Source organism: Oryctolagus cuniculus, chromosome 1 (assembly GCF_964237555.1).
Source record: "Oryctolagus cuniculus chromosome 1, mOryCun1.1, whole genome shotgun sequence".
Taxonomy (NCBI): Eukaryota; Metazoa; Chordata; class Mammalia; order Lagomorpha; family Leporidae; genus Oryctolagus; species Oryctolagus cuniculus.
This window is the reverse complement of record NC_091432.1, coordinates 215,815,728-215,842,817: the sequence shown is the minus strand read 5'-3', so window position 1 is coordinate 215,842,817 and position 27,090 is coordinate 215,815,728. Positions and strand designations below refer to the sequence as shown.

Sequence of the window (27,090 nt, the reverse complement as noted above, 5' to 3'; positions counted from 1 at the left end):
TTTATCATCCTCCCTTGTAAATGTTCTGTTAATTTCTTCTTTTTGTTTTTGTTTGGTTTATCTTTTTTCTTGTTTATTAATTCTTTATGTACTCCACATATTAGTGTTCTGTAATTTATTTGCATAATGTTTGTACTTTTTTCATATTTAAGAGTTCTCTGTTACTCTGAGATCATAAAGATGTCTACTTATTTTCTAAGGTTTTAATATTCAGATTGCAAGAATAAAAGGAACTCTTTCATATTCTGCTTTTGGATTCCCTAGTTATTAACAGCATGCCACATTTACTGTCTCATCTGATTATAAATGTATGCATATGTACATACAGAATATATACACATATCTACATTTATGTGTGGGTGTGTATTTTCTGCTATCCTCAAACCAGTTGAGAGTAAATTGCAGACATGGTACTCTTGTTTCTAAACATTCATTGTATTATTAACTAGTAATAAGATCATTGTGACATACATACATTTTAATTGTCAAATTCAGGAAGTCAAAACTCATATAGTACTTTTACCTAATACATAATCTTATTAAAATTTTGTTATTTGTGAAAATAATGCCTTTTATACCAGATTTTCTTCTAGTAAAATCAAGAGTAGTATTCAGACTAATTCAGACTACTGTCTCTTACGAGTGCTTTTATTTGGAACAGGGTATTTCATAGAATGCCACCCTCAGTGTGGGTATCTGGTTTTCCCTCACTAGTTTATGCATTTTTTGGGCAGAAATACCACTGAAATAATAGTCTCTCACTTCATTATATCAGGACACACAAGATTTCACTTTATCCCATTACTGCTGGCAGTGTTTGTGTTTTTTGAAGGTTTATTTATTTTAAAGACTTACAGAAAGGAGAGACAGAGAGAAGAAAGAGAGAGCTTCCATCCACTGGTTCACTCCCAAAAGGGCTATAATGGGTAGGGCAGGACCAGGCTGAAGTTGCCAGGAACATAATCCAGGTCTGCCATATGGGTTCATGTGGGATGACAGTGTGGCAAGCAGTGGCTTAACTAGCTGCACCAAAACAACAGCCCCTCCTCTTGGTGTTTTCTTTTTCTTTCTTTTTTTTTTTTAAAGAAAACTTTTATTTAATAAATATAAATTTCCAAATTTTGGATTATAGCGCTTTTTCTGCCCATAACCACCCTCCCACCTGCAAACCATCCCATCTCCTACTCCCTCTCCCATCCCATTCTTCATTAAGATTCATTTTTAATTATCTTTATATACAGAAGATCAACTTAGTATATACTAAGTAAAGATTTCAACAGATTACACCCACAGAGACACACAAAGTAAAAAGTACTATTTGAATACTAGTTTTACCAATAATTCACATGGCACAACACATTAAGGACAGAGATCCTACATGGGGAATAAGTGCACAGTGACTCCTGTAGTTGATTTAACAACAATTTATCATGTCAGTAATCACCTGAGGCTCTTGTCATGAGATGCCAAGGCTATGGAAGCCTCTTGAGTTCACAAACTCCGACCTTATTTAGACAAGGCCATAATCAAAGTGGAAGTTCTCTCCTCTCTTCAGAGAAAGGTACTTCCTTTTTTGATGGCCTGTTCTTTCCACTGGGATCTCACTCCCAGAGATCTTTCATTTAGGTGTATTTTTGCCACAGTGTCTTGGTTTTCCATGCCTGAGAAACTTTCATGGGGTTTTTAGCCAGATCCAAATGCCTTAAGGGCTGATTCTGAGGCCAGAGTGCTCTTTAGGGCATTTGCCATTCTATGAATCTGCTGTGTATCCTGCTTCCCATGTTGGATTGTTCTCTTTTTTAATTCTATCAGTTAGTATTAGCAGACGCTAGTCTTGTTTATGTGATCCCTTTGACACTTAATCCTATATTATGATCAATTATGAACTGAGACTGATCATTTTGATTAGTGAGATGGCATTGGTACATGTCACCTTGATGGGATTGAATTGAAATCCTCTGGCAGGTTTCTAGCTCTACCATTAGGGGTAAGTCCAAGTGAGCATGTGCCAAATTGTACATCACCGTCCTCTCTTATTCCCACTCTTATTTTTAACAGGGATCAATTTTCAGTTCACTTCAAACACCTAAGAATAATTGTGTTTTAATTAAAGAGTTCAACCAATGGTATTAAGTAAAAAAAGAAAATACTAAAAAGCATAAAATAGTGAGATGTTTCTTGACAGTCAGGACAAGGGCTGATCAAGTCATTGTTTCTCATAGTGTCAGTTTCACTTTTACAGGTTTCCTTGTAGGAGCTCAGTTAGTTGTCACAGATCAAGGAAAACATATGATATTTGTCCCTTTGGGACTGGCTTATTTCACTCAACATGATGTTTTCCAGATTCCTCCATTTTGTTGCAAATGACCAGATTTCATTTGTTTTATTGTTGTGTAGTATTCTATAGAGTGCATATACTATAATTTTTTTCAACAATCTTCTGTTGATGGGCATTTAGGTTTATTCCATGTCTTAGCTTTTGTGAATTGAGGTACAGATAGCTCTTTCATTTGCCAGCTTATTTTCCCTTGGGTAAATTCCAAGGAGTGGGATGGCTGGGTCGTGTGGTAGGGCTGTATTCAGGTTTCTGAGGAATCTTCAAACTGTCTTCCATAGTGGCTTTACCAATTTGCATTCCCACCAACAGCTTGCCTTTTCCCCCACATCCTCAATAGCATCTGTTGTTAGTTGATTTCTGTATGTAAGCCATTCAAACCAGGGTGAGGTGAAATCTCATTGTGGTTTTGATTTGCATTTCCCTGATGGCTAGTGATCCTGAACATTTTTTCATGTGTCTGTTGGCAGTTTGGATTTCCTCTTTTGAAAAATGTCTATTTAGGTCCTTGGCCCATCTCTGTTGCTGTGGATTCATTCTGAGAGAAGACATGCGGTGGGGGCAGGAGGTGCGGAGTCACAACACAGACACTGGGAGTCAGGTGAAAGCGGGGCTAGAGGCGAGCAGCTCACAGACTCGTTTATTTCAGTTGGTGCAGTAGCTTATATAGCCGAGGCAGCCAATCCTGTCAAGGGGTAGTTTATGCCCTAACCAATCATAGCCTGTTGCCAGGCAGGCTCCTTTGCTAGGTGGGTTCCGAAGCCATTCCTGAATAACTGACGCTTGCTTGCTGGCAGCCATCTTGGCATGGCCTTCTCATTCCACCACACTTCTCTTAAGTGGGTTGTTTGTTTTGTTATTGTGGAGTTTCTTGATCTCTTTGTAGATTCAGGTTGTTAATCCTTTATCAGTTGCATAATTTGCAAATATTTTCTCCCATTCTGTCAATTGCCTCTTCACTTTCTTGACTGTTTGTTTTGCAGTACAGAAACTTCTCAATTTGATATAATCCCAATTGTTAATTTTGCCTTTGATTGCTTGTGCCTCTGGGGTCTTTTCTAAGAAGTCTTTGCCTGTGCCTATATCTTGCAGGGTTTCTCCAATGTTCTCTAATAATTTGATGGTGTCTTTAATCCATGTTGAGTGGATTTTTGTGTAAGGTTTGTAAGGTAGGGGTCCTGCTTCATACTTCTGCACGTGGAAATCCAGTTTTCCCAGCACCATTTGTTGAATGACTGTTCTTGCTCCAGGAATTGGTTTTAGCTTCTTGATCAAATATAAGTTGGTTGTAGATGTTTGGATTGATTTCTGGTGTTTCTGTTCTGTTCCACTGGTCTATCCATCTGTTTCTCTACCAGTACCATGCTGTTTTGATTACAACTGCCCTGTAGTATGTCTAGAAATCTGGTATTGTGATGCCTCCGTCTTTGTTTTTGTTGTACAAGATTGCTTTAGCTATTTGAGGTCTCCTGGACCTCCATATGAATGTCGTCATCATTTTTTCCAGATCTGAGAAGAATGTCTTTGGTATTTTGATTGCTATTGCATTGAATCTATAGAGTACAAATACTATAAACCTCACTTTGTCTGGGTGGATGATCTTTCTTATGTTGTTGAATTCTATTGCCCAGAATTTTATTGAGGATTTTTGCATCTGTGTTCATCAGAGAAATTGGTCTGTAATTCTCTTTCTCTGCTGCAGCTTTTTCAGGTTTAGGAATTAAGTAATGCTGGCTTTGTAGAAAGAATTCGGGGAGATTCCTTCTCTTTCAATTGTTTTGAATAGTTTGAGAAGAATTGGAGTTAGTTCTGTGTGATAGAATTCAGTAGTGAATCCATCCGTTCCTGGGCTTTCTTCATTGGGAAGGCCTTTATTACTGATTCAATTTCTGACTTGGTTATGGGTCCGTTTAGTTTTTCTGTGTCTTCATAGTGCAATTTAGGTAGGTTGCATGTGTCCAGGAATCTATCCATTTCTGATAGATTTCGCAGTTTGTTGGCATACAACTGTTTGTAGTAATTTCTGATGACTTTATTTCTGTGGTGTCTGTGGTTATATTCCCTTTTTCATCTCTAATTTTATTGATTTGGCTCTTCTCTCTCCTTTTTTTTGGTGAGTTGGGCCAATGTTGTGTCAGTTTTGTTTATTTTTTCAAAAAACCAGCTCTTCATTTTGCTGATCTTTTGTAATGTGTTTCTGATTCAATTTAATTTTAATTTCTCTTCTACTAGTTTTGGGTTTGGTTTGCTGTAGTTTTTCTGGATCCTTAAGATGCATTGATAGCTCATTTATTTAGTGCCTTTCCAATTTCTTGATGTAGGTAGGCAGTATTACTATAAACTTCCCTCTTAACACTGCTTTTGCAATATCCCGTAAGTTTTGATATATTGTGTTGATACCTTCATTTGCTTACATAAAGTTTCTGATTTCTCTTTTGATCTTTTCTATGACCCACTGTTCATTCAGGAGCATCTTGTTTAGTCTCCATGTGTTTGCATATGTCCTAGGGATTCCAAAGTTGCTCATTTTCAGCTTTATTCTATTGTGGTCTGAGAAGCTGCATGGTATGATTGATTCTTTTGAATTTGCTGAGTCTTGCTTTATGGCCTAGTATGTGGTATTTTCTTTGATCACTTAGTCAAGTGGTTTCTTCTAGGTTTCATCTCTATAAAGTTACTGGTTTTTTTCTTTGTAATGAATTTACAAGTTGACACTTTCTAAGAATCATGTTCCTTTTTTTTTTTTTTTTAAGATTTATTTATTTATTTCAGAGGCAGAGTTACACACAGAGAGAGAAAGACATAGAGAGAGGTCTTCCATCCCCAAGTGGCGGCAGTGGCAGAGCTGGGCCAATCTGAAGCCAATAGCTTCATTTGGGTCTCCCTCATGGGTGCAGGGGCCCAAGAACTTGGGCCATCTTCTACTACTTTCCCAGGACATTAGTAAGGAGCTGGATTGGAAGTGGAGTGGCAGGGACTCGAACTGCCTCCCATATGGGATGCTCGTGCCACAGGCAGAGGCTTAACCTGCGCTGGCCCCAGTATTATGTTGCTTATCTCTCTCTCTCTCTCTCTTTTGTGATCTGTTACTGTTATCATTTTGCTGGGTATTTTTAGGATTTTTTTTTCTTCTTCTTCTTCTTCTTCTTTTTTTTTTTTTTTTTTTGTTGACAGGCAGAGTGGACAGTGAGAGAGAGAGACAGAAAGGTCTTCCTTTTGCCGTTGGTCCACCCTCCAATGGCCGCCGCTGCAGCCGGCGCACCGCGCTGATCCGATGGCAGGAGCCAGGATCCAGGTGCTTTTCCTGGTCTCCCATGGGGTGCAGGGCCCAAGCACCTGGGCCATCCTCCACTGCACTCCCTGGCCATAGCAGAGAGCTGGCCTGGAAGAGGGGCAACCGGGACAGAATCCGGCGCCCCAACTGGGACTAGAACCCGGTGTGCCGGCGCCGCAAGGTGGAGGATTAGCCTATTGAGCCACGGCGCCGGCCAGGATTTTTTTTGAGAGGTAAAATTACAGACTGAGAGAGTGAGAATGATCTTCCATCTGCTGGTTAACTCCCCAAAATGGCCACAATGGCCGGAGCTGTGTTGATCTGAAGCCAGGAGCCAAGAACTTCTTCCAGGTCTCCCATGTGGGTGCAGGGGCCCAGGGACTTGGGCCATCCTCTGCTGCTTTCCCAGGCCATAGCAGAGAGCTGGATTGGAAGAGGAGCCGCCTGGACTCAACCAGCACCGTATGGGATTCTGCCTTGCAAGCAGAGGAGGATTGACCTACTGTGCTACAGTGCCAGCCTCTCCTTATCTCTTTTCATCTTTCATTTCTTGCATTCATTTTTGAAACTTTATTACTGTGGAGGTATGGTGATTTGCTAAGTCCGTCATTTCTTCTACATATGTTAACTGGCATTTTATTCTAAAGAACTTTTTTTCTTACCTATTTTGCATCAGTGTAAGTTTATACATTCTTATTTTATGGGTTATAATTTATTACTATCATTTTTTTCAGTTTAGGCTCAGATTGTCATACATTTGGCCAATGGGAGCCCTTTTAATGGCTTTTTTTTTTCTTTTTTTTTCTTTTTTTTTTTTTTTTTTGTGGAATGTCCCCATCCTCATGAGCATGTTCTTGCTTTCTGTTACAAGATATTTCATACCTTCCATCTCTTTCCTGATCCAGTGCTGGAACCAGTCATTAGTCCGATGAGACCTGGTTCCTCTGAGTGGTGTTTAGAAATCAGCATGTAGGCATTAGATATACTCACTGCTAATAGGGCATCCATACTAGGTGCTTCAAATTGACGTGACCAGGACCTGTGTGTGTGTGTGTGCTTCATAATGTGCATCTCTGTATGTTAGCTCTCTGCTTCAAGAATGATAAATCAGATTCCCATTATTGTCAAGCATGTTTACTTATTTACTCAGTCCTGCAATACACACAAAAAGTAGTTTCAGAATAACTTCAGTTTAATATTTGCTTAACTTATTTTTTTGGACGTTATCCCATTGGGTTACTTGTCTTTCCTTTTGTTTACCATAAGTTTCAATATCTTATAGTCATTTTTACCATATTCAAGATTATTTTGGCAAATTTTGGCCATACATGCTTATTATGAACTTTTGGATCAACTCAAACTTTCTCGGAAGAAGCTCTTGGGATTACAGTGAATTTACAAATCAGGTACAAGAAAATTGACATTTCAGGATTGGGTCTTCCATTCTTTGAATGCTGCAAATTTCTTCATGTAGGTGTTACATCTTTCAGTAGTTCGGTAACTTTTTTCCATAAAGGCTTATATGAGGTTTTTGGTGTTGGTAAATTTATTCCTAAGAACTTCTCACTTTCTTTCTTTTTTATTTTATTTTTTTATTATTTATTTATTTATTTATTTTTATTTTTTGACAGGCAGAGTGGACAGTGAGAGAGACAGAGAGAAAGGTCTTCCTTTTGCCGTTGGTTCACCCTCCAATGGCCGCCGCGGCTGGTGCGCTGCGGCCGGCGCACTGCGCTGATCCGAAGGCAGGAGCCAGGTACTTATCCTGGTCTCCCATGGGGTACAGGGCCCAAGAACTTGGGCCCTCCTCTACTGCACTCCCTGGCCACAGCAGAGAGCTGGCCTGGAAGAGGGGCAACCGGGACAGAATCCAGCACCCCAACCGGGACTAGAACCCAGTGTGCCGGCGCCGCTAGATTATTTTTAAATTTATTTACTTGAAATTATTATTTTTAAAATTATTTTTAAAAAATTTATTTTAAAAAATTTATTTACTTGAAAGTCAGGGAGAAGATTATCTTCCATTTGCTCATTTCCCCAAAATGCTGGCAACAGCCAAGTCTGGGCCAGGTTGAAACCAGGAGCCTGAACTCCCATCAGGTTCTCCCACATAGTTGGCATGGGTCCAAGTACTTGGGCCATCATCGGATGCCTTCCCAGCTGGATTTGGAAGCAGAGCAGCCTGGACTCAAACTGGTGCTCTGATCTTGAGTGATGAGGTCGCAAGTAGGGGCTTAACTCACTGCAGTGCAAGCCAGCTCTGTGAACATAGTTTTAAATGATGACTCGCATGAGTGCAATGTAAGCATAAAAAGAGAACCTAGAAATAGATACAAATATAAATGCTCAATTAATTTTCAACACAGTTGCCAGTGTAATTCAATTGGGAAAGAAATCTGTAATTTTTAAAAGATTTATTTATTTATTTGAAAAGTAGAATGATACAGAGATTTTTCATCTGCTGGTTCACTTCCCAAATTGGCCACCACGGCTGGGGCTGGACCAGAACAAGCTAGAAGGCAGGAACTCCCATTTAGGTCTCCCACAAGGTACTTGAGTGATCATATGCTGCTTCCCAGGCACATTAACAGGAAACTGGTCCTGTTGTCTGTCTGCTTACATAAATGTTTCTGCCTTTTTTTGGGGGGGTTAGTTATTCGTTTTACTTGGAGAATTAGTTTAGAGTTGGGGCTTAGGATCAGTTGTGTTTCTTGAAACAGAATCTGCTTGTTTGCAATGTTAAAGATTTGGCACTTGGGTTAATTTCCACTAAATTCACACTTCAGTGTTCCTTTGGACTTTCAAGAAATGAAATGTGAATTTGTGTTCCAGATTTTCCCAAGAGCTTCCTTTTGTTTAGAATTTTCAGGGACTTTCTCCCTTCTTTCTGCTAAACACAAAGGGAACTTGTAGTCTTCCAAGGGTAGGAGGTGTGGGTAGATGGGGTTATTTTAGGCTTTAATTAATAGTAATAGACTAATGCAGTGAAGTTATCCTTTTGACTTTCCTGGTAGGCTAACCCCAGGATCTGTTCTTCCGTGCCACCCCCATGAGGCTGACAAAACCAAAGTCAGTTTTAGACTTTTTGGACTGGTTATTCTTTTATAATATTGTCAGCTTTTAGGTGTTTTGTTGTTGTTGTTTGTTTGTTTGTTTTTTGTTTTTGTTTTTTTTTTTTGACAGAGTGGACAGTGAGAGAGAGAGACAGAGAGAAAGGTCTTCCTTTTGCCGTTGGTTCACCGCGGCTGGCGCGCTGCAGCCGGTGCACCACGCTGATCCGAAGGCAGGAGCCAGGTGTTTCTCCTGGTCTCCCATGCGGGTGCAGGGCCCAAGGACTTGGGCCACAGCAGAGAGCTGGACAGAAAGAGGAGCGACTGGGACAGAATCTGGCGCCCTGACCGGGACTAGAACCCGGGGTGCCGACACCGCAGGCAGAGGATTAGCCTAGTGAGCCGTGGCGCCAGCCAACAATTATGCTTTAAAATATTTTGCCCATCACAAAGAAATGCTAATTATCCTGATCTGATCATGCACATCACATACTTATATTGGATTATTACACTATGCTCTATAAATATATACAGTTCTTTAAGATTTATTTATTTCAAAGGCAGGTAACAGAGAAGAAGAGTCTGAGAGAAGAGAGAGAGAGAGAGACCTTCTATCTGCTGGTACACTTCCCAAATGCCTGCAATAGCCAGATTTGGGCCAGGCTGAAGCCAAAAGCCAAAAATTCTTCCTGGTCTCCCATATGGGTGGCAGAACTGCCTTCCCAGGCACAAAGTGGTACCCATATGGAATGCTAGTGTGGCAGGGAGAGGCTTAACCTGCTATGCCACAGTACCAGCCCCCTGTTTCATTCTTAGGTGTTTTATTTATTTATTTATTTGCAAGGCAGAGTGACAGATCTTTTAGCTGTGGTTTGCTCCCCAAATCCTAACATCTATGGGTAGGCCCGACCAAAACTAGGAGCCAGGAGCCCTATCTGGGTCTCATACCTGCACAGCAGGGACCCAGGTGTTTAGGCTGTCACTCGCTGCCTTGGAGACGCATTAGCAGGAAGCTGGATCAGAAGTGCAGGGCACCTGAGACTCAAACCTGCACTGTAATATGGAATGTGATATCTTAAGCAACAGTTAAACTTGTGCGTTTGATCATTTTTATTGGCTTTCTCTTGTTTAGTGACTCACTATGACTTAATTGTTAGCCAGTTTGGACATTAATCTTGTTAACAAATGTTCTTGTTAATCATAGGTTACTTGGGAACAGTGATTTAAAATTTGCCCTTGCTAATTGTTTGCTAATCTTTTATTTATCTGTTGAAAGCTCTGTGATAGTTCTTTCAGAATCTTTCCTCTTTTCTCTAAAATCTGCTGCTAATGTTCTGCCCTATTCTCCATAGCAGCCATCTGTGAAAGCCACTTTGCTACGTTTAACACTGCCCCCCCCCCCCCATCATCTGTGGTTTGTTTACAGCGGTTAATGTGTATTTCTCTTCCATGCCATGTCTATAGCTGTGAATTAGCTATTGCAGTCTTCCTCCACATGTCTCTTCCAGCTAGGGCCCAGGCTGAAGGTGTCACCCTTTGTTGGGACGTGACATCCTTGTGGCAGAGATTAACGAATGAGAGAGCTGTTCTGAACCCATAATGCTTCTTGAAACTTCTGTGCAGAGGTGATATGTGTCATTCCTGTCTATTTTATTGGCAAAACATACTTCATGATCAAGGCCAGTTTGAATTGCATCAGAATGTATGCTCCTCCCATAGAAGACACCAGGAGTTACAGGACTAACCAGATTTGCTGAACACAGCAGTAATTACCCATTTTGTTTTCTTTCTTTTTAAGATTTTGTTTATTTGAGAGATAGTGTTACAGACAAAGAGGGAGAGACAAAGAGAAAGGTCTTTCATCCGCTGATTCACTCCCCAAATGGCCGCAGTAGTCAGAGCTAGGCTGATCTGAAGCCAGGAGCCAGGAGCTTGTTCCGGGTCTTCCACATGGGTGCAGGGGCCTAAGCACTTGGGTCATCTTCTGCTGCTTTCCCAGACCTTAGAAAAGAGCTGGGTCAGAAGAGGAGCAGCTGAGACTCAAGCTAGTGCCCATGTGAGATGCCAGCACCACAGGCAGAAGCTTAGCCTACTACTGCAGCATTGGCCCCAGTAACTACTCATTTCTGTCTTGAAGCCTCTTCGTTAAGCTTTTCTTTATGCCTTAAATATAATTCTTCCTTTCAGAAAAATGAATCTTTTTATCAGTTATTCAGTTATTCCCATTGTTTATCTTCATTTACTATTGATTCTTATCAGTTCTGTGCCTACAGTTTTTATGACTGCATTTTCTTGAGTTCTAATAATAAGTTATTTATTTAGCAAATTGTGTTAAATCCTTTCCTTTAATGAAGATAAGAAGATTATATTAGCCTTTAACCTTTTAATCTCAGTTCTCACTGTTGCTCTGAAACTCTGTGTACCTTCATTTCTTTCTCTCTGTGACTTCTGTTGCAGTTCCCCCCTAACCCCCAGCTGCTTTTTCAGAGTGTTCCCCTAGATCCTGAGGTATATAATTCACTGGGTTTTCCCTACTGCTAGAGTAGTTCTCATTCCCTTCTATACTGTTCTCTTTAGGATATTCCTCTTCCTTGTCCTACCACTGAAGTGTGCTCAGAGCTTCTGGCTCTGTCTTCAGCTCTCTTCATTTCTTGTCTTGTGCCCTTTTCATTGGAGCTCTCATTTGTGTGACTTTCCACAGCTGATTTACAAATCTGTATGTTTGCTTATAATCATTATTCTCAGTTGTACCCCATCATTTCTACTTGTAGGTATTTTTATTTTTTTATTTATTTTTTATTTTTTATTTTTTGACAGGCAGAGTGGACAGTGAGAGAGAGAGACAGAGAGAAAGGTCTTCCTTTTGCCGTTGGTTCACCCTCCAATGGCCGCCGCGGCCGGCACGCTGCGGCCAGCGCACCGCGCTGATCCGATGGCAGGAGCCAGGAGCCAGGTGCTTTTCCTGGTCTCCCATGGGGTGCAGGGCCCAAGCACTTGGGCCATCCTCCACTGCACTCCCTGGCCACAGCAGAGAGCTGGCCTGGAAGAGGGGCAACCGGGACAGAATCCGGCGCCCCGACCGGGACTAGAACCCGGTGTGCCGGCGCCGCTAGGCGGAGGATTAGCCTAGTGAGCCACGGCGCCGGCCCGGTATTTTTATTTGATTGTCTCAGATCACCTTAAAGATGGCATGCCCAAAACCAAATTAGTCATTTTTCTATTAGAGCTGGCTCCTGTTTCTGTTGATAGTCACCAAGTTTTTTGAAGGAATGGAAAGAGGAGCTCTTATTTAGCATCTACTACACACTAAACACTGCTTTTGATTATATAACCTCAACATCTAGCTTAAATTTTACCTCCAGAGATTCCTTCCAACTGTCAGAATGAATCCTCTATGAGCCCTTCCTCTTAATCCACTCAGAGTACATTTGTATTGGTTCACTAGACCTTCAGCACAGGAATCTCCTGTAATTCATACTTTTAGCCTGTAGGCCCCCCAAGTTAAGGATTTTATATTTCAGTTTCTCAGCACAGTACAGTTTAAGATTTACTAAGAATTAGAAACAATGTTGCAGATGAGAGCAAGGATCTCAGCCTTTACCAAAGCTAAGTAATAGATAAGCCGTGCTCTTGATCCTTGAACCGACTTATACATTAAGATACCTGTTGAACAGATGTTACCTTGTAACAGAATCTCTTTATCAATAATATATTTTTAATGTAGCTGTTTTATATTGCTTTGATAGAGGATGTTTATAGAAAATAATGTACTTATATTGGCTTCTCTTCTGCATTAGGTGCACCAGGAATAATGTCTTCACCATATGCAGGGGCTGCTGGATTTGCCCCAGCCATTGGATTTCCTCAAGCTACAGGTAATTTTTAAAGAACTAATTTCTTACAAAGTTCTGTATTTTCTAGGAAATTGTACAGATGAAAAGTGTTACATGTGAGGCATCACAATAAAGGCATTATATGTATCGACCATACAAACTTGTTTGGTGCACAGCTTCCATATGGTTCCAAATAGCACTCTGGTTTCTGATTTTAAGTCCAGTTAATTCCATTATGTGATCTGTGTCACTTACATATATTATATATTGCTATAGAGATCTGTAATTTGATTATATTAAATAACTAGATTTGCCTTTTCAGTTATATGAAATGTATGAGTTGCTTCTGTCTTTGCTTGCCATTTATATTTTGAGTATATTATGTTATTTGTTCTTCAATGCCTTTTTGATATTCAAATATACAGGGTGTAATTGATATGATAAATATTTGAATTCATAAATGTTTACTATTTACTATTCAGCTTCTTTAGAAAATCTTTTGTCATTAGTGCTGTTTATTTCAAAGGTTATCTACTGAAAAAAAAAAAAAAGATTTATTTATTTGAGAGGCAGAGTTACAGACAGAAAGAGGGAAAGCCAGGGAGAGAGGTCTTCCATCTGTTGGTATATTCCCCAGATGGCCACAGCTGCTGGAACTGGGCCAGTCAGGAGCCAGGAGCTTCTTCCAGGTTTCCCATATGGGTGCAGGGGCCCAAGCACTTGAACCTTCCCTCCCTCCCTCCCTTCCTTCCTTCCTTCCTTCCCTCCTTCCTTCCTCCTTCCTCCTTCCTTCTTTTTTTTTTTAAGATTTATTTATTTATTTGAAAGTCAGAGTTACACAGAGAGAGAGAGAGAGAAATAGAGAGAGAGAGAAGTCTTCCATCTACTCGTTCACTCGCAAGTTGTCTGCAATGGTGGAGCTGTGCCGATCTGGAGCTAGGAACCTCTTCTGGGCCTCCCATGTGGGTTCAGGGGCACAAGGACTTGGGCCCTCTTCTGCTGCTTTCCCAGGCCATAACAGAGAGCTGGATTGGAAGTAGAGCAGCCAGGACACGAACCAGCGCCCATATAGGTTGCCAGCACTGCAGACAGTGGGTAAGGATTTACCCGCTACGCCACAGGCCAGCCATGAGCCATATTCTGCTTTCCCAGGCGCGTTAGCAGGGAGCTGGATTGGAAGTGGAGCAGCAGGAACATGAACTGGTACCCATATAGGAAGCTGGCGTCCTAGCTGGCAGCTTTCCCACTGTGCCACAGCACTGGCCCCAAGTTTTAATGTTTTGGTAGTTTTAATTACATCTTGACACATGTTTAATTAAATTCATATTATGTTTGTTCTGTTAAAAGCATCATTTTTATTTACTTGACATTCTCCAGAGTTTAATTGGTAGATATTTGGAAGTAGTGATACACCTTTTTTCTCATTTCAAGTATTTCTTTTAGACACACTCTACGTACAGAAACATGACAACAGATATTAAGAAAGATATAAAGCTGAGTAAAGATTGTTTCTGACTTGCAAGGTCTAGTGGAGGCTGCACATACACATCAATTCTCATGACAGTGTGACCAACCTGTGCTTTTAACTGATATATGATAGACCTACAGACAGCAAAATGTTCAGGGTTGGATTGGCTTTGGAGGAGGGTGGTGTCGAGGACTGCTGGATATGGATTTCATGGAGAATTACTCCATTTGAGAAAGTGTTCTGCACAGTTTCAAAATTCAGCAGTATGGATGACAGTAGTAATGTCCTTAGATGGTCAAGCAGAATACGCTAGATGTGAAGTATATTGTAATTTGTAATTTCATTATACATGTTAAAGTGATAAAATTGTCTAGTATAGAGTTTTGAACTTCAAATAATAACTAAAAGAATCAGTATATTTTACATGAATTGGAGGCTGTACCTTAGATAATTTTTAAGCTGAGAACATAGACAGTGAGACTTCCTGGGAAAGTATGCTGTTTCTAGTATAGTGTCAGTATTTCAGTGTTATACTGTTTTCAGTAATTTCATAATATCTAGGAGAGTAGAGTGCTCTGGAAATCTATGCTACAAGAGAATATTTAATTTTATAGATCTATCATTGCTTTACAAGGTCACAAGATGTTTTTCCCAAAGAGCATGTCAGTTAACGCCTCCTAGCATACATGTTTGTAAATTCTGCTAAAGGACTTTTAAAAAATATATATCTGCTGTCGTGGTAGAAGTCTGTGAAAATTACATCCGCTTGATGGAAAGGTGCTAGAATATATCTATTTTAAGAAACAGAGAAATAGCGCTTCGAGTTGATAGACCCCTTGAAAAGCCTAATGGCTTTTTAAAACCAATGAGTTCAGTTACTCTGCAAAGTATGGTATGAATAATAGAGTACTGAGTATGACAGTGTCAGCAAATAAGGAATGAGGCTTCCAGACAGACTTTGTAGGGTAGAAAACCAACCTTCAATATCCTTATAGTAGCCTTGACAGATTTTCTTGTATTTCTGCTCTTTTTTTCAATTATGTACTTAAGTTATATGAAGTTTAGAGTTCTCCAGGTGACTGGAATATGAAATGCTTTTGATTGTTTTCAAAGGTCTGTCGGTCCCGGCTGTTCCTGGAGCTCTTGGCCCTCTGGCAATCACCTCCTCTGCTGTCACTGGAAGGATGGCCATTCCCGGGGGCAGTGGGGTACCAGGGAATTCCGTTCTGCTTGTCACCAATCTCAATCCCGATGTGAGTTGGGAAGTATATGTAAATGGGCTTTCAGGAGGGGTGTACGGTGGTTTCTGATCTAGGTTGTATTCAAGTAAATGCTTAAGTTTGTCTTAAGAATTTTATAAAAATCCATCATTCGTTTATATAAAAGAAGTGTAAAGCAATGCTTTTAACAAAATCACCTGTCATCATTACTTTTCAAATAAGTGTGTTTTCAATTATTTAATTAGTCAGATACTTATATTTTCTGTTTATTATCCTTTTCAAACAGCTCATCACACCACATGGACTTTTCATCCTATTTGGTAAGTTAATTTTGCTGTTTTTACTGTTATCTGTACATAGGAATTGAACACATTTCATTCATTTTAGTAATCTTTATTGACTACTTATATATGCCGAGTAATGTGTTGGACACTTGAGGTTACAGCAGTAAGACTTAATAGTTACCATGACTCAATAGGGGAAAGTTTTTGTAACAGAGGAAATAGAGATGGTAACAACATGAGGCAGGGACCCTAATCTAGCTGAGAGAATCAGTAGAAGCGATAGTTCTGCTGGCATACAAGAAGTAAGAGTCAGAGGGAGTGTGAGGGGTCTGAGTGTCTTTTTGGCAGATACTAGCAATAAGAGAGGGTGGGGAGAACCTACAACCTGGAAGTAAAGGCAGACCACTGGAGAGAGAGACATATTGAAGCTGGACAGGTGGCATTTTTAACATACATTCCTACTTATTTATGGTGATTTATGTTTTATTTTAGTAAAAAAGCTTTGTTTTTCACTTTGATTCAGTATTCCAAAAGCTGATTATTTCAGTACTTGCTCTTAATGTTTGTTGTAAATGAAGAAGATACATCAAAATGATTGGAATCTAAATGGAAGTGTTTCATTGTTGCTGTACTTTTAATTGTTACACTAATTTTCCAATCCACAATTTCATTGTACTTTAGAAAAGTTCCATTTTTCTATTAAATCAGTGGGTCTTGAAAACTTGTATTTAAATATTTTAATATTTTGAAACTCACTACTGCTATTCATTTGAAAGGTTATCTTTAAAAGAAACTTGATCCTACATTTTCGGAGTGGTGACAAGTATTTTTTTTATGACAATATTGTTGAAGTATATTTTACAACCATGCAGTTCACCTGCTTCAGGAATGCAGCTCAGTGATTTTCATAATTTACAGAGCTGTGTGCAGCCATCACTACACTCCTGTTTTAGAAGATTTCTATCATTCCAAATAAATTTTTCATGCTCACTTGTAGTCACTATGGAAGCTTTTATCAGTGACACATTTGAATGATTTTAAGTGATTGTGTATTAATAATACATTTTCATATGATTCTTTTCTAGCCAAAGCATGTTTTTTTTCCTAAAAGTAGTTAATTTCTCACTTATTTAAAAAATATCATCCATACCTTGAAGAACAAATTATCTGTGTTTACTTTCTAAAGGATATCTACTTGAGCCAGTTGTCATTTCTGAGAAGGGCAGAAATAGCATTCGTCTTTCAGTTCAGTTGCCCTTCAGTGTGTAGGCAGTGCTGATTTGTGTGCCTTGTCGGGGAAGGTACCACTTTTCCAGAGTTAGTGAACACTGGAAGTAGAGAGACGAAAGGGTGGGGGTGGTGAATCATTTAAGACGACCTAAGTTTAATGTTTATAGACATCCTAGTGAAAAAAGATGAGTGGATAAATAGGATCTGAAACTTGGAAGAGATAAAAATTTGGGTGGATATGTATGAAATTGCTAAGGGAGAATGTATAGTATGCAAAAATAATCCTTAAATAAAATTAATTTAACATACAGTTAGGCATTAAAAAGGGTTGTTTTGTTTTGTTTTTATTAGGCGTGTATGGTGACGTACATCGAGTGAAGATTATGTTTAATAAGAAAGAAAATGCCTTGGTTCAAATGGCAGATGCAAATCAAGCTCAACTAGGTATTAATAATTAATTAGAATAATAATAACCTGCCCCCTTTTTATGTGAATTTACCTTCAAAGTAAGCAAATGGCATAGCTAATGGGCATATAATTGAGTGCCTCCTTGTGATAATGTCTTCATTACTGTCTATAATTGTATTTTAAAATGTCAAAAAAAATTTCAGTTCCCTTCAGTTTGTCCACTTGAATATGTTGTTATTGTCTAGACTTTTTAAAGATTTATTTATTTATTTGAAAGGAAGAGTTACAGAGAGAGGAAGAGAGATCTTCCAGGGGCTGGCGCTGAGGCATAGTGTGTAAAGCCGCTGCCTACAGTGCCAGCATCCCATATGGGTGTGGGTTCGAGTCCTGACTGCTCCACTTCTAATGCAGCTCTGTGCTGTGGCCTGGGAAAGAGATAGAAGATGGCCCAATTCTTTATGACCCTACACCTATGTGGGAGACCTAGAAGAGGCTCCTGGCTCCTGGCTTCTCTCTCTCTCTCTCCCTCTCTCTCTCTCTCTCGCCCCCCTCCCTCTCTCCCCCTCTCTCCCCCTCTCTCCCTCCCTCTCCCTCCCTCCCTCCTTCTATTCATCCCTCCCTCTCTCCCTACCTCCTCTGACTTTCAAATAAATACATAGATCTTTAAAAAAAAAAAAAAAGAGAGATCTTCCATCAGTTGGTTCACTCCCCAGATGGCTGCAACCGCCAGATGGCTGAGCCAGGCCACAGCTAGGAGCTTCTTCCTGGTCTCCCTCATGGGTGCAGGGGCCCAAGCACTTAGGCCATCTTCTACTGTTTTCCCAGGCCATTAGCAGGGAACTGGACTGGAAGTGGAACAGCAGGGACTGAAACTGGTGTCCACGGGGGTGCCATGATGTTTAGAGCTTTGACTCTAGGATTTTTCTACTAAGTGTAAACTATCACTCATGACTTATTTTGTTTCATTTTATTTGTTTCTTTTCCTTACAAATTCAGTTTTCTAGGACTGCTGTGGGGTAAAAATTTGGGCAAACTTCCTAATAATAGTTCAAGAAAGTGTCATTCAACAGCCTCACTGTTAAAGGGGGCTATTAAAATATTCCTATTTAGCATGAGAGACTCAAATGGAGTTTCTGTCTCTTAGCTTCAGCCAGGTCCAGCCCCTGACAGTTGTAGCCAGTTGAATAGTGAACCGATGGATGAAAGAACTCTTTGTCCCTCTCTCTCCTCCTCTGTCACTTTGCCCTTCAACTAAATAAAATGTCTTTTAAAATGTTACATTTAGATTTCTTAGAAAAATACTTTGAGATAAAACAAATATATTTGATAACCATTGCATGAGCCCCCATAATATTCTAGGCATTCTAGAACTTCTTAGCCTCTCCTCAGAAGATATTTACTTTTGGCTTCCTTAGTTAGTTTTTGTTGTTGTTTTTTTTAAAGTGCTTTCATTATAATAAAATAGTCATTTAATACATTTTCCCTAAGTGCTTTTGAACTTAAAAACATTTAACTCTCATGCAGACAATACAATTTTAAATGACTAAATAAAAATGATTTGTGGTAATCTAGATAGATATTCCTGGGAATCTATCTTAATACCCAAACTTTCCTTATTTTCTTCCTGTACACCAGCAATGAACCATCTGAGTGGTCAGAGACTTTATGGAAAAGTGCTTCGTGCTACATTGTCTAAACATCAGGCAGTTCAGCTTCCTCGAGAGGGGCAAGAAGACCAAGGCCTGACTAAGGATTTCAGCAATAGTCCCTTGCATCGCTTTAAAAAGCCTGGTTCTAAAAACTTCCAGAATATCTTTCCACCATCAGCCACATTGCATCTTTCTAACATTCCGTATGTACCTAGTAAACTATTAATTCTTTTAGATGATTGATAACCTGCAGTGTATGGTTTGGAAGAGGTTACAACTCTAAAAGTATTCTAACTTAGTGGTTGTTCTAATCACCAATTTCTTGTAACATTAAATATTTGCTATCATGCCTTAAAATAATTTTGTCATTCATGCACCCCACAAATGAAAGATACCACTGATTTAAAATTTTCTTTCAAATAGAGAATTTGAAGACAGTTATCTTTTATTTACAAAAGAGCATATTAATAATAAGTGTATGTATCTAAAAATTTGATAAGAATGAATTCTATGCTTTTTATCTGTAAGTGGTAAAGCCTAATACTAATAATGTTCATTTCTTAAAAGCCGAAAGTCATTTTTCTGTGACAACTCTGTTGGCCTCTGTTAACCAGTGTTATATTGGATGTGTTCATTAATTATCATTTAAACCAGTAATTGATGAAATACAATCCGTGGTGGTTTTATATGGTCTCTGAGCTAAGAAATTTTATGTTGTAAAATAATTGGAGGGAAAAGCACAAGAAAAACATTTTGTGATTTGGAGAAGCTATTTAAAATTCAAGTTTCACCTTCCATAAATTTCATGTAACAGAGCTACACTCATTCATTTACATATTATCTGGCTACTTCTGAGCCACAACAGCAAAACTGAATAGTTGCAACAGAGAGGATGTGGTTCACAAAATTTAAGATATTTACTGTGTAGCTCTTGAGAGATCCCTGTTTTAAATCTTGAAATACTTGTTCTACCGGAATGGCGTCTTGTGTAATTTAGACAAATATATGTAAGGGAATAAGCTTTGGAAAGGCAGGATGAAAGCTTTGGATAGTGTATGTGAGTGCATAAAATTTAAAAGACCAAGGAGGTTGGACAGAGGTAAAATTCTGGAAGATTATTTATTGAGAATGAGAACAGGAGCTGATTAGAAAGGAAACTAATTCCAAATCTGTTGAATACCAAGTGTCCCTGCTGATCTCTAGCATTTAGGTCATGTGAAAAACCTTTCAGCTGGATTGGGCAATGAATTAAACCCTATGCTACTTAGGAAAGCAAAGGAATTCACTCAAGAAAAAAATATAGGTTATGTGGGTCTAGAAATTTAGCAGCTCATCACTGGAATAAGGTAAATGGGCAACAATTAGATACTGTTCCATGCGCCTGCCATTAATAACATCTTAATGGAACACATTATATAATAGGAGTTGTTTGCCAGTTGTAACCTACATAGGATGTGCAAGTAGAAGAGGAAAGAACATCATTTAAAAAAAAAAACTTATTTATTCATTTGAAAGGCAGAGGTTCACAAAGAGAAGAGATCTTTTGTCTACTGGTGGCTTAACCTGTGCCGCAGTGCTGGCCCATAGCAATTTTTTTAAAAGAAATTATTTATTTTATCTGAAGGGCAGGCTAAAAGACCAACACAGAGAGAGATCTCACATCTGCTGGTTTACTCCCCAAATACCCATAGTAGTTGGCTGGGTCAGGCCAAAGCCAGGAGCCAGGAGCCAGGAACTCAGTCAAGGTCTCCCTAATAGGGAGAGAGAGAGTTAGGTCAGAAACCCAACTACTTGAGCAGTCATTGTTGCCTTCCGGGATGTGCATTATTAGGAAGCTGAAACCAAGGGCAGAGCCAGGACTCAAACCAGTATGGGATCTGTGCATCCCAAACAGCATCTGTGCCATGTCCCTACCTGCCCAATAAAAATTTTTCCCCAAGATGCACATAACATAAATTTAATCATTTTAAAAGCACTTGTAACTGTGCAATGCAATATAAATTTACATGATGCTCGTTTACATTATTGTACAATCATTGCCTTTATCCATCTGGAAAACTTTTCATCATCTCAAACTGAAACTAGTGATCAAGTTCTCCCTAACTTCTAGCCCCTAGTAACCACTATTCCATGTCCTGTCATTTTTAATTTATCCACAGTAATCTTTGAAGTCAGGTCATTTTATTAATGAAAGAGTCAGGAAAGTAACTTACTTAAAGTGATATACCATTAAATAAGAAATAGAATATGAACTTCAGTCATGGCAGCTCACCCCAAAGCTTAGCAGTGTAACACAGAGGGCTTAATGCTCATTATCTCTTTCTTTTAGTGAATCAGGAGTCCATAGGTGGCTTCCCTGGTTGGAAGCTGAGAGCCTTTGCCAAAGGTCCAATCAAAATGCTGGACCAAGGGTATGATCATGTGAAGACAGATAACATCATTTCTTCCTTATCCTAAGCGTTGCAGAGCACTCTCTATTCAGTGTGAGGGGGGACTACCCAAGAACATGAATACTGGGCAGCGAGAGTAATTGTGGAACCTTCTTAGAGTCTTGCTACCATATATACTCATTCAAAAGTACCCTGAAAGCAACTGAAAATTTAGAGCTCTAGGCTAGAGCAGATAGGTCAGGACTAGGGAAGTAACTTTGGAAGTACCAGAGTTAATTAGTGAAGCCAGTAGTATGTTAATAATCACTTTGAGAGAATAAAATGTTGACATCTATTTTGTCCTTTATATTCTTGCCCATGTTTACTGCAAGGATTGAGACAAAAGTTCCATTGTTTGGAGACATGTATGTGTTGATCTGGAATATCTTTCATGGCATTTCTATACCATGTCTTCATTATGTGGTATTAATGATTCTGTTTGAAATGTTAAGTACTCCAGAAGTTTGATGATTGTTCATCTTTGCTTCATTTGAGAATTGGAGTTAACATTCTTGATTCTTGTGGTGTTTTCACAGGCCTTCTGTTACAGTGGATGATCTGAAGAACCTGTTCATAGAAGCTGGATGTTCAGTGAAGGCTTTTAAATTCTTTCAGTAAGTCATTGCTTTCAAGAAATACATTAACAGTGTTTAATATGGTATGCAGATTTTTAGTGAATGGAGTCTTCTGATAGGGGAGGAAGATTTGCAAGCAAAACTAATTGTAAATACTTCTTACACCATTTTCAGGAAAGATCGCAAAATGGCACTCATTCAGTTGGGATCTGTGGAAGAAGCAATCCAGGCCCTCATTGAACTTCATAACCATGACCTTGGAGAAAATCACCACCTCAGAGTTTCCTTCTCAAAATCTACAATCTGACCTTCCTGTGAATTTTCCCCTAAAACTGGACCATAACTTCAGTAAAACCTTCAGACTTAGATGGAAGCAGCTCAAGACCAATTCTGCCTCTTTCACTAAATAACTTTCTGAATTTGTTACTCAAGTATATTGACAAAAAAGTCAAGAAATGTTTTTTCCACCCCTACCCCCATCATTATGTGATCAAAGGTTTGTTTTTCCTTTGAAACAAGGTTTCTATGAAAATAACCTTCAGGAACAAAAACCAGGAAAAATTCTTTTTTCCAGTAATTTAATTTCCTACACTAAATTAGATTTCAAGAGGACAGACTTTCTCTTGATGGATCCAGACCTTCTTTTAGTTTGGGTCCAGATCAGCCTTATCCAGTGTTTCTAAACTCCTTTGTACTTTGAAAAATTTAAACATATGGACTTTTAAAATCACTTGATGTAAGTAATTTAAATCACCTACAACCAAGTTTTTAACTTTGATTCAGAAGTTTAACCCCTGTAGGAAATTATGTCCATTTATAAATTATGTCAAATATTTGCCATAGATTGATGTTTATTAGATATAAACACATTGTATTGGGAGCAGATCTGTAAATTTACATGTTTTCTTTCAATGATTCCTCCCTCTGGCCCCCCCCCACCCCCCGAACACTCCTTTGAATACTGCGTGTCTTAACTTTTTAAGATTATTTGGAAAAATGAAGTCTCAACTGTCCCCAGGGAAATTAAGTGGAATCCAACCAGGATCTATTAAGATGTCAGAGTAATTAATAATTTTATCAGAAAAATTATGTTTTAAATTTCAAAAGGACACTTATTTGTTGAGTAATACAATCTGATCTTTGGAAAATTTCAAAAACAATCCTACTTACAAACTACTTTTTTATAGTTTTCAGAAAAAAACGTTTACAGTCTTAAGGAAAAATTCAGGTCTATCATGGTTTGACAGATTTTTTAAGAGTTATTTTTGGTAAGGCCTTCTTTTAGAAAAAAAAATCTCAAGGGTTTTTTGTACCACTATAATCTCTAATACTTATTCAGAATTACTGTGTATTTACTTAATTTCTTCTTATGTGCCTTATTATGTGCTTAAGATACAATAGGTTAGAATTTTATCTAAATATCTTGAAAGCTATATTGTGGGCTTGGTGAGCATTTCGGGTTTCTTTTTTTCCCTTTTTTGGTAAAGATTTTAAAGGGTTTTTTATTGCAATTTTAAATGCTTTTCAATAAGTAATAGTTTTTATTCAAATTTTTGGTGCTTTGGTGTAGAGACGGGCTGGGGAAGAGTGAGTGGTGGGGGAATAACTCAGTGCATACCTGTAGGCCTCTTTCCATTGTGACTGATCGCGGTTATTGCCAGTGTCACACACCAGTCTGGGGCTTTAGACTTCAATCTCGGTTTCCAGATCATGTCTCATTTTTATTACCCATCAGAATTTGTCTCAGGGTTACTTGGTTCTTCTCTGTACTCAAGTGAGAACTTGCTTTTCTTTCTTAATGTAACTTCATTACTGAATGTCCACATATTTGGAGTGTGAAAAGGTTGGCTGTTTCTCATACTCTGAACCTTTGTCTCTCTTTGGTTGAATGTAATAGTACATTTATTGGTTCAGTGATTGTGTGATGTCAAATTGTTTCTTTTTTAAGAAGAAACTTTGCTTTTGTAAATTATTCCTTTTTTTTTTTTGAAGCAGAATTTGTCAAAGGGGTCACTTTTGTCCACCCCTTTTATACTTTTTTCAGAGTGACTCATCTCAACTTTTAATATAATACCAATTTTTTTTTTCTGTTTTCCCACCATTAATTTGAACATAGGTTTTTACAAAACAAATTTTTACAAAACAAGGCTGCAAAAGATCTTAGAGATTGTTTAAAAGCAGAATAAGACACTAAGTTGTGACCTTGTGACCTTTCGGATCCATCAATTTAGTGTTAACTGGATACAGTATATTAATTGGTCTAGATGGAGGTTTTTTTTTTTTTCCCCACTTATAAAATATACTTTTACCTAAACACTGAGTCGGAAAGAGGAAACAGTTTCTTTGAGAAATCTCCCCAACTTTGCTCAGTTTTACACTGGCACTATTATAATTTTCAGTGGCATGTTAAATTGGACTATTTCATTTACTTTGAGTTAGAAATTACTGTATAATTTTTGATTCGTGATTCTAGTAACATCCAGCGTAAGTGTAGCAAGTTACCTATAGCAGAAAGGAGATCATAATGGTGTTGAATGTAATTTTGAAGTAGGGAATGGCCTTTTAAATCAGAGAGAACATTTGAATCCTCTTCAGGGATTTGTGTAGATACTTGTGTGCGTGCGTGCGTGTGTGTAACAGATAAGTGTATACACAACATACACTCTTCTGATGTTGTATATACATATGCACATTACATACATTTTAATTTATTGACAAAGAAAACTTAACCAAATTAAGATTTGGAGAAGTGGCATATTCTTATTTTAAAAGAGCATGTTTGAAGCCATCGGTTTGTGTCTAAAATTAGCTGTAGCACATGGATGTTGTCCATTTTGAGCTATTTGCTCTTTGAATTATAGAGGTCTACAGTATTTGTATTGGTGTAGTTTTTGTAAAAAGACTCAGAAAAAAAAATCAGGGTGGTGGAAAAACTAGATCTGTGTATTGTTTTGGCATGCATTTATTCCATATCTTCTAAGCAATGGTTTAAACTCGGTCTTTTAAGTTTATTTACTTTAAGGAGTATTATCATATCACTTTTCAAAATATCTTAACTTTTACACAACATATATATATATCTTCAGGACTGTAAAAAATAGCAGTACACATTTAACAGTAGCTATTCATGCCTAAATGTTTTACTTTGAGATTGGAATAACTTGCATAGCAGTAAGTATCATACATTCTTTAAGACAAAATATTACAATTATAATCAGTTATTTGTAGCAACGCTTCTGCTTTTGCTGTTGGAAGTTGCAGAGCTCACAGTTTGGAGATGCTGTGTTTGCTTGCCCTGCAGGCTTCTCCTTTTGGCCAGATTTGCCTGGCAAACCTGTGGGGTTTGCTTCAGTTGAAGAAGTAGCGCTTAAGAGTCTGTATGTTCAGTTTCATAGAAAGTTTTCAAAGTCTCCATGACATCAGGCAGCAGCATTTATAGATTCAGTTTCTCTCTTGTTCCCATTTAATGTTTTTGGGCAGAAGTGTGGTTCCTCCCCTTCCCCTAGCCGAGTTCTCAGCCTATCTCTTAGAAAACCTAATGTGTACTGCTATTTTTCAAACCAAAAAGAGAACATGACTAAGCGTAAAACATTCTTCTTAGCCTTTCCTATGTCTTGATCTATTGTTAACAGGAATAAAACTGCCAGAGTTAAAATATTCTATTGTGCTAAAGAAAATAACAATTCAGATTGCACAATTTTAAACAATAACTCAGCTGTCTTTTGAAAGATTTGTGTTGTTGTCTACAAGACTATTTGCAGTCTTTTTTCAGAGCAAATTCTTAACAGCTAGTTGTAAATGGTTTAAAAAATAGAAAGTTACTCATCTTAGTTTTGGGGTTTTATAGAGAGAAAAACAAAACAGGACCAAAGTTTATGTGCCTTCTTCAGTAGTCTTAATTGACCTTTTCTTCCTATTTGAGACTTAGGTAGTATCAGTATTCTGGTTTTCAGGAAATATGTACTATACAGTTTTAAAAGAACACGGTCCCACAAACTGTTCATACAAGCAAAGCATTATAACTGTGTAAATGAAGCCTCAGTTACACTTTCGCCTTCAGCACATGACATTCATCACAGAGCATCGTTCCCATCCGAGAACAGAGCCAGCTGCTCTCAGTCTTTGTGGTAGTCTCACCTTCGTTTCTGAAACCTGAGGCTTGTGTTCAGAGAACAGGGATATTTATCTGGTCCAGTGACCTTGGTGATAACAGTCATGATTGAAAGCTGCTTGTGGCAAGCTTAAGTCAGCATTGTCAGCAGATTTTTGTTGTTAATTGTTACATTATTTTCTTGGATCTATGGAGTAGTTGTAATAACAAATATTTAAATAGCTATTTTTTTATGTCATTAAAAAAATCATACTCTGGCCTTTTTCTTTTCTCCCCTTACCATTGTTACCCAGATCTTTTAAAATTCCATCCCAAGTCCAGAAAATACTTATAAAGATTGCTGACCAAGCAAAAGTTTTGCATCAAAATGTCACCTCATTGCTCTGACCAAAGACTGACTCTTCTGGTTGTAACTCCTCTCTGCAAAGCATTTCCCCAACCTCCTTTCTGAAGAAGACCCAAGGCAGAGTGGCCTTTCCTTTCTGTTTCCTATTGATGAATAGACTACTTGGAGAAAAAGGGAGTTTAAATGTGAACAGAATGTTTAGGATGGCAAGGTTTGATGGGCATTTTCAGTACTGTATTTAAGAAAAAAAATAGCACAGCTAGGAGCCTCTGACACTGTCTCATGTTTTATGTGGTCTGTCCATAAAATTCCCTTTTTTGGTTTATAAGAATGTTCATCTAACAGAAAAAAAAGTGCTGTAAATATTTATAACAAATTTTTTTTAAGCCAGGCCAAAAAAAGAGAAAGAGGTTTTTGGGAACAAGTTAACATATAAAGTGGTTTTATATAAAACATCAATTGTCTTGTATATTTTGATAAGCATCAGTACCAGCTTTCATTTGTAACACGGTTTGTGGCGTTGGAAGAAAAGGATTCTGTGATTGTTGAAGTGAATTGTTATAAATGCAAAGAGATGATAAAATATTAAAAAACATATTTTCTAAATGCGTAGTGCATGGTTAATTCAAGCTTCTGTACACTACAGTATATTCCATTTTCATTCAGTTTGTATATTTGCTATTACTTGATATCTCTAATATCTCTTTTCCTAATAGGTAAAGCATTGTAGCATGCCTTTTAATAAATGTCATGACATCTGTACTCTCTTAAAATTTTTCTGTGTTCTTGTCTATACTTTGGGTTTCCTCTTGTCTTACCTGTAATTCTAATGATGTCATATTTTCTTTCTTTTCCATAGCCATCCATCTAAATTTGTC

General features: G+C 38.3%; 1 protein-coding gene across 7 annotated transcripts in view; it reads left to right on the top strand.

Moving 5' to 3' along the window:
- Positions 1-26,818, top strand: part of PTBP3 (polypyrimidine tract binding protein 3) — a 108,859-nt gene extending 82,041 nt beyond the window's left edge. For all 7 annotated transcript variants that reach the window (XM_051843126.2, XM_051843130.2, XM_051843135.2 and 4 more), the window contains 7 exons: positions 12,457-12,534; positions 15,074-15,213; positions 15,467-15,500; positions 17,046-17,138; positions 18,738-18,954; positions 21,717-21,794; positions 21,930-26,818. In XM_051843126.2, coding sequence (XP_051699086.1) covers positions 12,457-12,534; positions 15,074-15,213; positions 15,467-15,500; positions 17,046-17,138; positions 18,738-18,954; positions 21,717-21,794; positions 21,930-22,062 — 773 coding nt within the window. In that variant the 3' untranslated portion in view covers positions 22,063-26,818. The remainder of the gene's footprint in view (positions 1-12,456; positions 12,535-15,073; positions 15,214-15,466; positions 15,501-17,045; positions 17,139-18,737; positions 18,955-21,716; positions 21,795-21,929) is intronic.
- Positions 26,819-27,090: the final 272 nt, after the last annotated feature.